General features: G+C 44.3%; 1 protein-coding gene across 1 annotated transcript in view; it reads right to left on the bottom strand.

The window, feature by feature from the left end:
• Positions 1-14078, bottom strand: part of LOC145342084 (septin-7-like) — a 164917-nt gene that overhangs the window by 64399 nt on the left and 86440 nt on the right. The window contains exons 5-6 of the mRNA XM_080187292.1: positions 8122-8256; positions 1011-1128 (exon numbers count right to left, since the gene is read on the bottom strand). Of these exons, the coding sequence (XP_080043418.1) occupies positions 1011-1128; positions 8122-8256 (253 nt within the window). The remainder of the gene's footprint in view (positions 1-1010; positions 1129-8121; positions 8257-14078) is intronic.

Here is a 14078-nt window from a genome sequence, read left to right as displayed (position 1 = left end):
TGGTCAGTGCAGGCTTGATGGACCAAATGGCCTCCTTTTGCACTGTAGGGATTCTGAGATTCAGATGGTAAGGATTCTTCCCTCACCATGTATACTCTGCAGTAACCCCATGCTAAGCTGACTACCAGAATCTCCCCCAGGTTTCCACCTTTCCCGACCTCTCCATCTTTGCTAAGTCAACAGACTGCTTATCTGACGTCCATTACTGGATGAGCAGAAATTTGCATCAGTTAAATACTGGGACAATTGAAGCTATTGTTTTCAGTCTCACTCCAAACTCTGTTCCCTCACCACCGACACCATTCCTTCCCATGGAAATTGTTTGAGATGAAGCCAGTTTGTTCACAACCTTCAGTTATATTTGATCCTGAAATGAGCTGTTGATCTCATATTCATGCCTTTCTAAGACTGCCTATTTCTACCCATAACATCACCCAAGTTCTATCATAGTTCCTCCAGACGTTCATTCACTACAGAATTGACTATTCCAAAGCTTCCATGATTAAGCTCCCACATGTCATCTTCTGCAAACATGAGGTCATCCAAAACTTTACTGTCCGTGTCTTAATTTGTACTCAGTACTCACTGATTTAAATTAAGCTCTCAGTCAAGCAATGTTTCAATTTTAACATTCTCATCCTTGAGGTCAATGGCCTTGCCCTTCCCTATCTTGGTTATATCCTCCAGTCCAACAATCCTTCAAGATACCTGTGCTCCTCTAATTCTGGCTTGTTGTTCAATCTCAATCATAATCACTCCCCCACTGGTGGCCATTCGTTTGCTGTTTCGGCCCTAGTTTTGGAATTCCCTTACTGGAACTCTCCACTTCACTTTGCTTCTTGAAGGCACACGTTAAAATCTACCACTGCGACCAGATTTTGAACAATTAATCTAATATCTCATTTTGTAACTCAATGTCATATTTTCTTCTATAATATTCCTGTGATGCACCTTGGGAGGTTTTATTAGTTTAAGGGTGCTATATAAATCTAAGTTGTTTCTGTTGTTACCTGTTTCTTGAAGTGTTGGCACTCCTCAGGGGTGAGTGTGTCTGCTTTAGCTATAAGTGGAATAATGTTCACCTTATCATGCAAACGTTTCATAAACTCGATGTCCAAAGGCTTCAGCCTGGAAGACAGCACAGACAACAATTAAGAGCTATATAAATAAAACAAACGCTCATCTATTCTGAATGTAGTCGTGCTTCTAATGCAATCTGCCACCATTTTACAGTTAAGAAAGCCCAACAACACCTCTACTTTCTCAGTAGGCTAAAGAAATTCAGCATGTTCGCTACGACTCTCAGCAACTTTTACAGAAAGCATCCTTTCTGGATAGTATGGCTCCTGCTCTGTCAAGGACCGTAAGAAATTACAAACATAGCTCAGTCCATCACACGAATCAGCCTCCCACCCACTGACTCTGTGTGTCTACACTTCCTGCTGCCTTGCAAAAGCAGCTAGCATCATTAAGGACCCCCACGCACCCCAGACATACCTCTTTCACCTTCTTTCCTTAGGAAAAAGATGCAAGAGTCTGAGGTCACATACCAACCAATTCAAGACCAGCTTCCTCCCTGTTGCCGACAGACTTTTGAATGGATCTTCCTCGCACTAAGTTGGTCTTTCTCTACACACTAGCTATGACCATAACACTACATTCTGCACTCTCTCCTTGCCTTCTCTAGGTATGGTATGCTTTGCTTGTCTGTATAGCATACAAGAAACAATACTTTTCCTTGTATACTAACATGTGGACAATAATAAATCAAATCAAATATCAAATCTGCCCAGGGGGCTAAGCATCTAAACTGTCCACATTTTTTGTCTGGACTTCTCATCTGAGAAATGTGGAATGCACCCGTTTCTGCAGTCCTTCCTCTTTAGTCTTGGAATGTCAGAAGGAACCAAGCCACACATCCCTTTTTAAGTTTAAGTTTATTTCTGTTTCTTGGTAAGGGAAGTAATAGGGATGGCAGTGCAGGCAGTGCGATGTTCCTCCTGTGGGATGTCTGAGGTGAGGGACACTGGTAGTGTCCCGGCTGATTACACCTGCAGGAGGTGCATCCATTTGCAGCTCCTTGAGGACCGTGTTAGGGACTTGGAGCTGGAACTGGAGGAACTAAGAATCATTTGGGAAGCAGAGGCAGCTATCGACAAAAGTTACAGGGAGATAGTTACTCCTAAAAGTGATGCATGGGTGACTGCTAGAAGGGGTAAGAAGCAGTCAGAGCAGCGATCCCCTGAGGCTGTTCCTCTCCAAAATAAGTACTCTGTTTTGGATGCTGTTGGGGAGGAAGTCTCAACCAGGGTAAGCCATGGGGTACAGGTCTCAGGGGTAGAGCCTGTCCCTGATGCTCAGGTGGGAAGGGGGAAGAAAAGAATAGGATTACTGATTGGGGATTCCATAGTTAAGGGGATAGATAGGACAGTCTGTGGGAACAAGCAAGACTCGTGGTTGGTATGTTGCCTCCCAGGTGCCAGGGTCCATGATATCTCTGAGCGAGTGTTCGAGATCCTTAAGGGGGAGGAGAACCAGCCCCAAGTTGTGGTTCAAGTAGGCACCCATGACATAGGTAGGAAAAGGGATGGGGATATAAAACAGAAATTCAGAGAGTTAGGGTGGAAGCTTAGGGCTAAAACAAGCAGAGTGGTTATCTCTGGTTTGTTACCTGTGCCGCGGGATAGCATGGAGAAGAATAGAGAGAGAGAACATTTAAACTCGTGGCTAAAGAGATGGTGCAGGAGGGAAGGGTTCAGATACTTGGACAATTGGGGCTCATTCTGGGGTAGGTGGGACCTCTACAAGAGGGATGGTCTGCACCTGAACCAGAGGGGTACTAATATCTTGGTGGGGAAATTTGCCAATGCCATTCGGAGGGGAGGGGGGCGGGGGGGGTTTAAACCGATTCAGAGCGGGGATGGGAACCTGAATTGTAGCTCCAATGTACAGGAGGATGAAAATAGGGAGGTCATGGATAAGATTTCTAGGTCACAGCAGTGTATTGGCAGGCGGGAGGGTGGTTTAAAGTGTGTATACTTTAATGCGAGGAGCATACACAATAAGGTGGATGAACTTGCAGCCTGGATTGGTGCCTGGGACTACGATGTTGTGGCCATTTCAGAGACATGGGTAGAGCAGGGACAGGAATGGTGGTTGCAGGTTCCGGGGTTCAGATGTTTCAGTCAGAGCAGAGAAGGTGGTAGAAGGGGGGAGGCGTGGCATTGTTAGTCAAGGACAGTATCACGGTGGCAGAAAGGACGTTTGATGTGGACCTGTCTATTGAGGTAGTATGGGCTGAGATTAGAAACAGGAAAGGAGAGATCACACTGTTGGGAGTTTTTTATAGGCCTCCAAAAAGTTCCAGAGATGTAGAGGAAAGGATAGCAAAGATGATCCTGGATAGGTGCGAAAGTAACAGGGTAGTTAGAACATAGAACATTACAGCGCAGTACAGGCCCTTCGGCCCTCGATGTTGCGCTGACCAGTGGAACCAACCTAATGACCCTCTAACCTAAACTATTCCAATGTTATGGGGGACTTTAACTTTACAAATACCGATTGGAAAAGCTATAGTTCAAGCACATTAGAGGGGTCAGTTTTTGTCCAATGTGTGCAGGAAGATATCATGACACAGTATGTAGATAAGTCAACAAGAGGTGAGGCTACATTGGATTTGGTACTGGGTAATGAACCAGACCAGGTGTTAGACTTGGAGGTAGGTGAGCACTTTGGTGATAGTGACCACAATTCGGTTATGTTTACCTCAGTGATGGAAAGGGATAGGCATATACCGAAGGGCAGAAGTTATAGCGGGGGGAAAGGTTATAGCTGGGATGAGGCTATTAGGCGAGATTTAGGATACATAGGGTGGAGTAGGAAATTGCAGGGGCTGGGAACATCTGAAATGTGGAGCTTATTCAAGGAGCAGCTACTGCGAGTCCTTGATAAATATGTACCTGTTACGCAGAGAGGAAGTGGTCGAGCGAGGGAACCGTGGTGTACTAAGGAAGTTGAATCTCTGGTGAAGAGGAAGAAAGAAGCTTATGTAAAGATGAGACGTGAAGGCTCAGTTAGGGCAATGGAGCGTTATAAATTAGCCAGGAAGGAGCTAAAGACAGTGTTAAGAAGAGCTAGAAGAGGACATGGGAAGTCTTTAGCAGATAGGATCAAGGAAAATCCTAAAGCTTTCTACAGGTATGTCAAGAATAAAAGATTGGTTAGGGCAAGATTAGGGTCAGTCAGAGACAGCAGTGGGAAGTTGTGCATGGAGCCTGAAGAGATAGGAGATGTACTGAATGAGTATTTTTCGTCAGTATTCACGCAGGAAAGAGTCAGTGCAGTCGAGGAGAATACTGCGATACCAGGTAGTAGACTAGGTGGGATTGAGGTACATAAGGAGGAGGTGTTGGCAATTCTTGAGAGTATGAAAATAGATAAGTCCCCTGGGCCAGATGGGATTTACCCTAGGATTCTCTGGAAGGCTAGGGAGGAGATTGCAGAACCTTTGGCTTTGATCTTCATGTCGTCATTGGCTTCAGGTATAGTGCCGGAAGACTGGAGGATAGCAAATGTTGTGCCCTTGTTCAAGAAGGGGAGTAGAGACTATCCTGGGAATTATAGACCAGTGAGCCTTACTTCTGTTGTCGGCAAAGTTTTGGAAAGAATTATAAAGGGATAGGATTTATAATCATCTAGAGGGAAATAAATTGATTAGGGATAGTCAACACAGTTTTGTGAAGGGTTGATCGTGCCTCACAAACCTTATCGAGTTTTTTGAAAAGGTGACCAAAGAGGTGGATAAGGGTAAGGCAGTTGACGTGGTGTATATGGATTTTAGCAAAGCGTTTGATAAGGTTCCCCATGGTAGGCTATTGCACAAAATGCAGACACATAAGATTGAGGGTGATTTAGCAGTTTGGATCAGGAATTGGCTAGTTGAGAGAAGACAGAAGGTGGTGGTTGATGGGAAATATTCAACCTGGAGTTCAGTCTCAAGTGGTGTACCTCAAGGATCTGTTTTAGGGGCCACTGCTGTTTGTCATTTTTATAAATGACCTAGATGAGGGTGTAGAAGGACGGGTTAGTAGATTTGCTGACGACACCAAAGTTGGAGGAGTTGTAGACAGTGAGGATGGATGTTACAGTTTGCAGAGGGACATAGATAAGCTGCAGAGCTGGGCTGAGAGGTGGCAAATGGAGTTTAATGCGGAAAAGTGTGAGGTGATTCACTCTGGTAAGAGTAACAGGAGTACAGAATATAGGGCTAACGGAAGGATTCTTGGTAGTGTTGACGAGCAGAGAGATCTCAGGGTACATGTGAATAGCTCCCTGAAAGTTGGCACCCAGGTTGATAAGGTTGTTAAGAAGGTGTACGATGTGTTAGCTTTTATTGATAGAGGGATTGAATTTCGGAGCTGTGCGGTCATGTTGCAACTGTACAAAACTCTGGTGCAGCCACACTTGGAGTTCTGCGTACAGTTCTGGTCACCGCATTATAAGAAGGATGTGGAGGCATTGGAAAGGGTGCAGAGGAGGTTTACCAGGATGTTGCCTGGTATGGTGGGAAGGTCTTATGAGGAAAGGCTGAGGGACTTGAGGTTATTTTCATTAGAGAGAAGGTTACGAGGTGACCTAATTGAGGCATACAAGATGATCAGAGGGTTAGATAAGTTGGATACTGAGAGCCTTTCACCTCGGATGGTGATGGCTAACACAAGGGGACATAGCTTTAAATTAAGGGGTGGTAATTATAGGACAGATGTCAGAGGTAGGTTCTTTACTCAGAAGGTAGTAAGGTCGTGGAATGCCCTGCCTGCAGAAGTTGTGGGCTCGCCAACTTTAAGGGTGTTCAAATGGTCAGTGGATAGACATATGGATAACATTGGAATAGTTTAGGTTATAGGGTCATTAGATTGGTTCCACTGGTCGGCGTAACATCGAGGGCCAAAGGGCTTGTTAGTGCTGTAATGTTCTATCTATTTTGTCCCTTTCTTTATGATGCTACTTCCCCACTGCAGCCATTCTTTTGATTCTGATGATGACAATTCTCCTTCCCCATCTACTGTGGGGCTGACGATCAGGAGTGTTTGATTTATTACTGTCACATGTATTAGTAGAGTGAAAAATATTGTTTCTTGCATGCTATACAGTCAAAGCATATCGTTCACAGAGAAGGAAAGGACAAAGTGCAGAATGCAGCGTTAGTCATGGTTAGGGTGCAGAGGAAGATCAACTTAGTGTGAGGTAGGTCCATTCAAAAGACTGACATCAAGCAGGGAAGGAACTGTTCTTGAAATGGTTGGTATGTTTTTTATCGTTTTGCCAATGGAAGAAGGTGGAAGAGTGTATGTCCGGGGTGCGTGGGGTCCTTAACTATGTTGGCTGCATTGCCAAGGCAATGGGAAGTGTAGACAAAGTCAATAGATGGGAGGCTGGTTTACGTGACGGACTGGACTACATTCAGGGCCTTTTGCAGTTTCTTGCATCTTGGGCAGAGCAGAAGCCATACCAAGTTGTGATACAATCACTAAGAATGCTTTCTATGGTGCATCTATAAAAGTTGATGAGAATCATAGCAGAGATACCAAATTTCCTTAGTCTTCTGAGAAAGTAGAGGCATTGGTGGGCTTTAACTATAGTGTCGGCATGGGCAGGACCATGACAGGTTGCTGGTGATCCAGATACCTAAAAACTTGAAGCTGTTGACCCTTTCTACTTCATCCCCATTGATGTAGACAGGCTCTCCACTATGCTTCCTGAAGTTGATGACAATCTCCTTCATTTTGTTGACATTGAGGGAGAGACTATTGTCGTCACACCAGTTCATCAGATTCTCTATCTCATTCCTGTACTCTGTCTCATCATTGTTTGAGATCCGACCCCCTACAGTGGTGTCATCAGTAAACTTGAAAATCGATGTGGTGGGGAATTTGGTCACAGAGTCATAGGTGTACAAGAAGTATAATAGGAGGCTGAGGACACAGCCCTGTAGGGCATTGGTGTTGAGGATGATTGTGGAGGAGCTGTTGTTGTCTATCCTTATTGATTGTGGTCTGTGGGTTAGGAAGTTCAGGATCTAGTTGCAGAGGGAGGAGCTGAGGCCCAGGCCATGGAGTTTGGAGATGAGTTATGTAGGAACAATGGTGTTGAAGGCTGAGCTGTAGTCAATAAACAGGAGTCTGCGTTATCTAGGTGTTCAAAGGTTGAGTGCAGAAACAGAGTGACGACGTCTGTTGTGGACCTGTTGCAGTAATAGGCGAACTGTGGTTGCTCTAGGCAATCCTGGAGGCTGGAATTGATTCGTGCCTAACCTTTCGAAGCATTTCATAATGATGGATGTCAGAACCACTGGAAGATAGTCATTAAGGCACAGTGCTTGCTTTTCGTTGGTACCAGGATGATGGTCACCTTCTTAAAGTGGATAGGGACCTTAGATGGTTGTAAAGAGAGGCTGAAGATGTCTATCAATACCCCGGCCAGCTGATCCATGCAGGATCTGAGTTCTCGTCCGGATGCCCCTTTTGGCCAGTCACTTTCTGTGGGTTGACCCTTGAGAGAGGGCTGTTCTAAATCTGCAATGGCGACGTCAGATATAGGTTTATCCGAGGTTTCCGGTTGGAGGATGCGCTCTCACTGACCCCTTGCTCAAAACGAGCATAGGATGCGTTGAGCTCATCAGGGAGGGGTGTGCTGGAGCCGGTAATATTACATGCCTTCATCTTACAGCCTGTTACATCTTGCAGACCTCGCCATAATCAGCAGAGGTCTGTATAGGTAGCCTGGGACTCTAGCTTGGTCTGGTACTGTCTTTTGGCATCTTTGATAGATCTCCTTAGATCATATCTGGCTTTCTTGTATTGGTCAGGTCGCCTGACTTGAATGCCTCAGACCTAGATTTCAGCAAGCAGTAAGTAGATATCCCTGTTCATCTATGGTTTTTGGTTGGGAAACGTGCAGATTTGCCACTTTGGCACACAGTCTTCTAAGCACTTACTAATGAAGTCAGTTACAGTAGTAGTGTACTTGTTCAGGCTGGACACAGAGTTTTTAAATACTTTGGGACCTGGTATGTGGATGAGACAGAACCTTTTTCCCATTCCATCCCAATACAGGACTCACCCATGTCCTGACGGAGCAATGAAGTACAGGCAGCAGTGCACACGGGTGTCTGCCATTTGGCGCCGATTCACTCGGGACTCGGAGTTTAGGAAATCCTCAAACTTGCTGTCAATGTAGCTTATGACTGGCTGCCAGCTGCACAAAAACAGAGAGAAGCAATGAAGCTTTCACTGAAAGCAACCCTTGCATCAGCACTCCCCACCACCCATGCTCATTCTCAGAAACTGGGGCTCCTTCCACTCAGGACAATGCTCAAAGCTGCTTGGGAGAAGGAACTTGCATTTACATAATATCCTCTGCCAGCTGAAAATGTCCCAAAGTCCTTCACAGCCAATGAAGTACTTTTGAAATGCAGCTATTGTTGGAATAGAGGAATATCAACAGGCCATTTAAGCAAAGAAAGAATCCAGAAACAGGAATGAGATAATTTACCAGGTCTCTTGTAACTTGCGATTTGCCAGTGGATTATCTGTGACGAGTGTGTTCTTTTAAATCTACACTCACTGTCCACTATATTAAACTCAAACATTAATGTCAATATTATATTTGTATATTTTATAAATCCTTGAATGAAGTTATAAGAGTAAGAAAATTACAGTAGAATTACTCTCTGCTGTATGATTGGGAATTGGGCACTAATTCTATTTAGACAGTATATATGTTTTTAAAAATGCTTGTTTGAACAATTTGGAGGGATAATTCTGTGAGAAGTCTCTGGTCAGTGGCAGTGTGGAGAAAAAGGAAAATTTCAGTGGAGAATGGGAAGGACTGGATCTTAGCTGTCAAGCTGCAAGTAAGAAACTCAATAGTGAAATAAAGTTTGAATCCATAACTTTCCAAAACAACAGTTCTGATAACCGGCTTAAGCTGGCATTTATTAATTTCATGATTTAAGTCAGTGAATGCTTGGGTAAATTCTAAAACAAGCCAACATATTTTGAGTGCGACTGAAGGAGAGTCTGAAGAATCATGTGGACTCAAAATGGAATTTTGTCCTTCATTGCTAGAGGGATGAAGTTAAAAATAGGGAGGTTATGTTGCAGCTACATAAAGTTCTGGTGAGGCCACTCCTGGAATACAGTTTTTGTCTCCTTACTTGAGGAAGGGTATACTGGCATTGGAGGTGATGTAGAGGAGGTCCACTAGATTGATTCCGGAGCTGAAAAGTTGGATTACGAGGAAAGACTGAATAGACTGGGTCTATACTTATTGGAATTTAGAAGAATGAGGGGAATGTTAGAGGATTTCAAAATACTTTGGGATTTAAAATACTAATAAAGACTAATAGAACAGGGTGCATTAGTTTAGGATAAGAATCACAGACTGCCATATATATCTTATGTAGATACGGTATGCACAGAAACACATATAACCACAGTTAGAGAATTTAAACATGTATTTTTGAAAATGTATTATTAAACAGGCATACATTTTAGTTAATGGCACAGGATTCTAAGGCGCCATGGGAAATGGGCCAGTAAAGTGAACCATACGCATAGCTCAGTGAATGAGATATTGAGCAAGGTCAAGTAAGTGGTTTCAGGAAGCTTAATCAATAGACCAGATAAGAGTACAGGACAGGTAGCATTGGAAAGTCAGGCAGAAACCACTAGAACTTATTGTTACCATGCTGTCAGAGAATATCTGTGATTGATCAAGGTATACAACATTTACTAATAATTGTTGGCTTGTACTAATTTGATTGGCTCATGATGAGCCAGAAGGCAAGTAGAATGTCTTTTGGAATTGTATTGCCACTGTGATGTAACTTCAGAAAAGAGTTGGATTGCCTAACCCTTTTCTCTCCCGGCATGCATCAGTCAATGAAGAAGTGCCTTTCATCATGACTGTCATCGCGAGTCTTTGTATTAGCTGAAGTTAAGCTCAATACTTAGTCTCTAAAGAAACCCCAACAGGGGATCTTAAAGAGACATATAAAGTAATGAAGGGAATAGATAAGATAGAAGCAGGGAGGTTGTTTGCACTGGCATGTGAAACTAGAACCAAAAGGAATAGCCTCAAAAGAAGGGAGAGCAGATTTAGGACTGAGTTGAGGAGGAACTTCTTCACCCAAAGGATTATGAATCTGTGGAATTCCTTGCCCGCTAAAATAGTTGACGCAACTTACTGAATGCTTTTAAGGCTAAGACGGACAGATGTTTAACAGTAATGGAATTAAGGGTTACGGTGAGCAGGCGATTAATTGGAGCTGAGTCCATGAAAAGATCAACCATGATCTTATTGAGGGGCCAAATGGCCTACTCCTGCTCCTGGAAACTCTGTCCTCTAGCTACAGGTGCTGTCAGGCCTACTGAGACATAAAGCATTTTCAGGCTTTATTTCAGGGTGTCTATTCTAAGACCCTTTAGTCCTTAAAGTTTATTTATTAGTCACAAATAAGGCTTACGTTAACACTGCAATGAAGTTAGTGCGAAATTCACTGAGTCACCACACTCCAGCATCTGTTTGGGTCAATGCACCTAACCAGTACATCTTTGGACTGCAGGAGGAAACTGGAGCACCCAGAGAAAGCCCACGCAGACACAGGGAGAATATGCAAACTCCACAATGACAGTAACCCAAGATGGGAATCGAACCTGGGTCCCTGGCGCTGTGAGGCAGCAGTACTAACCACTGTGCAAACTGGGTACAGGGCAGCATAGATTTAATGTAATTGGCAAAAGGAACTAAATTCTCGCAACGTAAGAAAAAATATTTTCACACATCAAGTGGTTAGGACATGGATTGTACTGCCTGAGAGTGTGGTGGAGGTAAATTCAATCAAAGCACTCGAAGTATTATGTTTTGTCACGTTGTGCTTTGCAAGCCAATGCATTGTAGGATCGCAGGATCTATGTTTTCTTATTAGTTTGACTGCGTCAGCATTAAGAACAGTTGCAATGTTAACCACCTCCTGTATCAACTTGTGTATCACAGAATCATAGAAACCCTATAGTGCAGAAAGAGGCCATCTAGCCCATCGAGTTCGCACCGACTACAATCCTACACAGGCCCTACCCCGATATCCATACACATTTACCAAAAATCCCTCTAAGCTATACATCTCAGAACACTAAGGGGCAATTTTAGTATAGCCAACCAACTTAACCCACACATCTTTGATTTGACTGATCCTGAAAGGTACTAAGACCGAATACACAACGAGGGAATTAGGAGATTATTTGAAAAGGAACAATGTGCAGGGTTATGGGGAGGAAGGTAGGAGAATAATACTAAATGAAATGCTGAGAGATCCAGTGCACAGTCATAGAAGTTCAATGACTTCGGCCCAACTTGTTCATGCCGCCCCTTTTTTTAAACCCCAAAGCTAATCCCAATTGCCCGCATTTGGCCCATATCCCTCTATACCCATCATACCCATGTAACTATCTAAATGCTTTTTAAAAGACAAAATTGTACCCACCTCTACTACTACCTGTGGCAGCTTGTTCCAGGCACTCACCACCCTCTTGTGTGAAAAAAATTGCTCCTCTGGATACTTTTTTATCTCTCCCCTCTCACCTTAAATCTACGCCTCTAGTTTTGGGGAAGGTATTGACTATGTAGCTGATTTGTGCCCCTCAATATTTTACAGACCTCTATAAGATCAGCTTCCGAGCCTCCAGAGAAAAAGGTCCCAGTCGATCCAGCCTCTCCTTATAATCCAAACCATCAATTCTAGTAGCATCCTATTAAACCTTTACTGCACTCTTTCTACTTTAAGAACATAAGAAATAGGAGCAGGAGTAGGCCATCTAGCCCTTCGAGCCTGCCCCGCCATTCAATAAGATCATGGCTAATCTGAAGTGGCTCAGTTCCACTTTCCCGCTTTCTCCCCATAACCCTTAATCCCCTTGCCTACCAAAAACCTATCTACCCACGTCTTAAATATACTTAGCGAGATAGTCTCCACCACTTCAACGGGCAGAGAATTCCAGAGATTCACCACCCTTTGAGTGAAGAAGTTCCTCCTCAACTCTGTTCTAAACTGCCGCCACCACCCCCCCCCCCCCCCCATCTTGAGGCTGTGCCCTCTAGTCCTACTGTCCTTTCTGAGCGGGAAGAACCTCTCCAACTCTACCCTATCCATCCCTTTCATCATCTTATACGTCTCAATAAGATCCCCCCTCATCCTTCTAGACTCTTACGAGTACAAGCCCAGTCTATTCATCCTCTCCTCATAGCTCAACCCCCTCAACTCCGATATCAGCCTTGTGAACTTCCTCTGTACTCCCTCCAAGGCCAAAATATCCTTGCGCAAGTGCGGCGACCAAAACTGCACACAGTACTCCAGCTGCGGCCTCACCAGTGTCCTGTACAGTTGCAGCAAGACCTCCCTACTTTTACATTCAATCCCCCTCGCTATAGAACATAGAACATTACAGCGCAGAACAGGCCCTTCGGCCCACGATGTTGCGCCGACCAGTTAAAAAAAAACAACAATGACCCACTAACCTAAACCAATCCCTTTTCGTCCATAAACCTGTCCACAGACCTCTTAAATGCCCCCAAACTAGGCGCATTTACAACTGCAGCAGGCAGGGCATTCCAATCCCTCACCACCCTCTGGGTAAAGAACCTACCCCTGACATCTGTCCTATAACTACCCCCCCTTAGTTTAAAGCCATGCCCCCTCGTGCTAGATTTTTCCATCAGAGGAAAAAGGCTATCACTATCCACCCTATCTAAACCTCTAATCATCTTATATGTTTCAATAAGATCCCCTCTTAGCCGCCTTCTTTCCAGCGAAAACAACCCCAAATCCCTCAGCCTCTCCTCATAGGATCTCCCCTCCATACCAGGCAACATCCTGGTAAACCTCCTCTGCACCCCCTCCAAAGCCTCCACATCCTTCCTGTAATGTGGGGACCAGAACTGCACACAATACTCCAAGTGCGGCCGCACCAGAGTTGTGTACAGTTGCAACATAACGCTACGACTCCTAAATTCAATCCCCCTACCAATAAACGCCAAGACACCGTATGCCTTCTTAACAACCTTATCTACTTGATTCCCAACTTTCAGGGATCTATGTATACATACACCTAGATCCCTCTGTTCATCCACACTATTCAGAGTCCTCCACACCCTCCACGCAATTTGCTTTTCCACTCATCTTCGTGTCATCAGCAAATTTCGTCACCCTACACTCAGCCCCCTCCTCCAGATCATCTATGTAAATGATAAACAGTTGAGGCCCCAGCACTGATCCCTGCGGCACTCCACTGGTCACCAACTGCCAACCAGAATAGCGCCCATTGGTTCATTATCCAGTACCAAGTCCGTCTCTTGTCAACCTATCCACATATTGTGTCAGGAAACCCTCCTGCGCACACTGTACAAAAACGCCCCATCCGAACTATTCGACGTATAAAGATTCCAATCAATATTTGGAAAGTTAAAGTCACCCATGACAACTACCCTGTGACCTTCACACCTATCCATAATCTGCTTTGCCATTTCATCCTTCACATCTCTATCACTATTTGGGGGTCCATAGAAAGCTCCTAACAACATGACCACTCCTTTCCTATTTCTAACTTTAGCCCATATTACCTCAGTAGGCATATCCCCCTTGAACTGCCTTTCTGCAGCCATTAACTATCCTTGATTAACAATGTTACTCCTCCACCTCTTTTACCACCTTCCCTACTCTTACTGAAACATCTATACCCCAAAACCTCCAACAACCATTCCTGTTCCTGTTCTAACCATGTCTCCATAATGGCCATAACATTGTAGGTACCAATCCACGCTCCAAGTTCACCTACCTTATTCTGGATGCTCCTTGCATTGAAGTAGACACTCTTCAATCCACCTTCCTATCTGCCAATACACTCCTGCGACCTTGATACCCTCCTCAGTTCCTCACTATACTCAACACTGACTTCTGGGCTACAGCTTGTTTCCCCTATCCCCCGACAAATTAGTTTAAACCCCCCGAAGAGCTGTAACAA

The sequence above is a fragment of the Carcharhinus amblyrhynchos genome, chromosome 4 (assembly GCF_965287045.1).
Source record: "Carcharhinus amblyrhynchos chromosome 4, sCarAmb.v2.hapA, whole genome shotgun sequence".
In the NCBI taxonomy this organism is placed as follows: Eukaryota; Metazoa; Chordata; class Chondrichthyes; order Carcharhiniformes; family Carcharhinidae; genus Carcharhinus; species Carcharhinus amblyrhynchos.
This window is presented reverse-complemented; position numbering and strand designations above follow the sequence as displayed.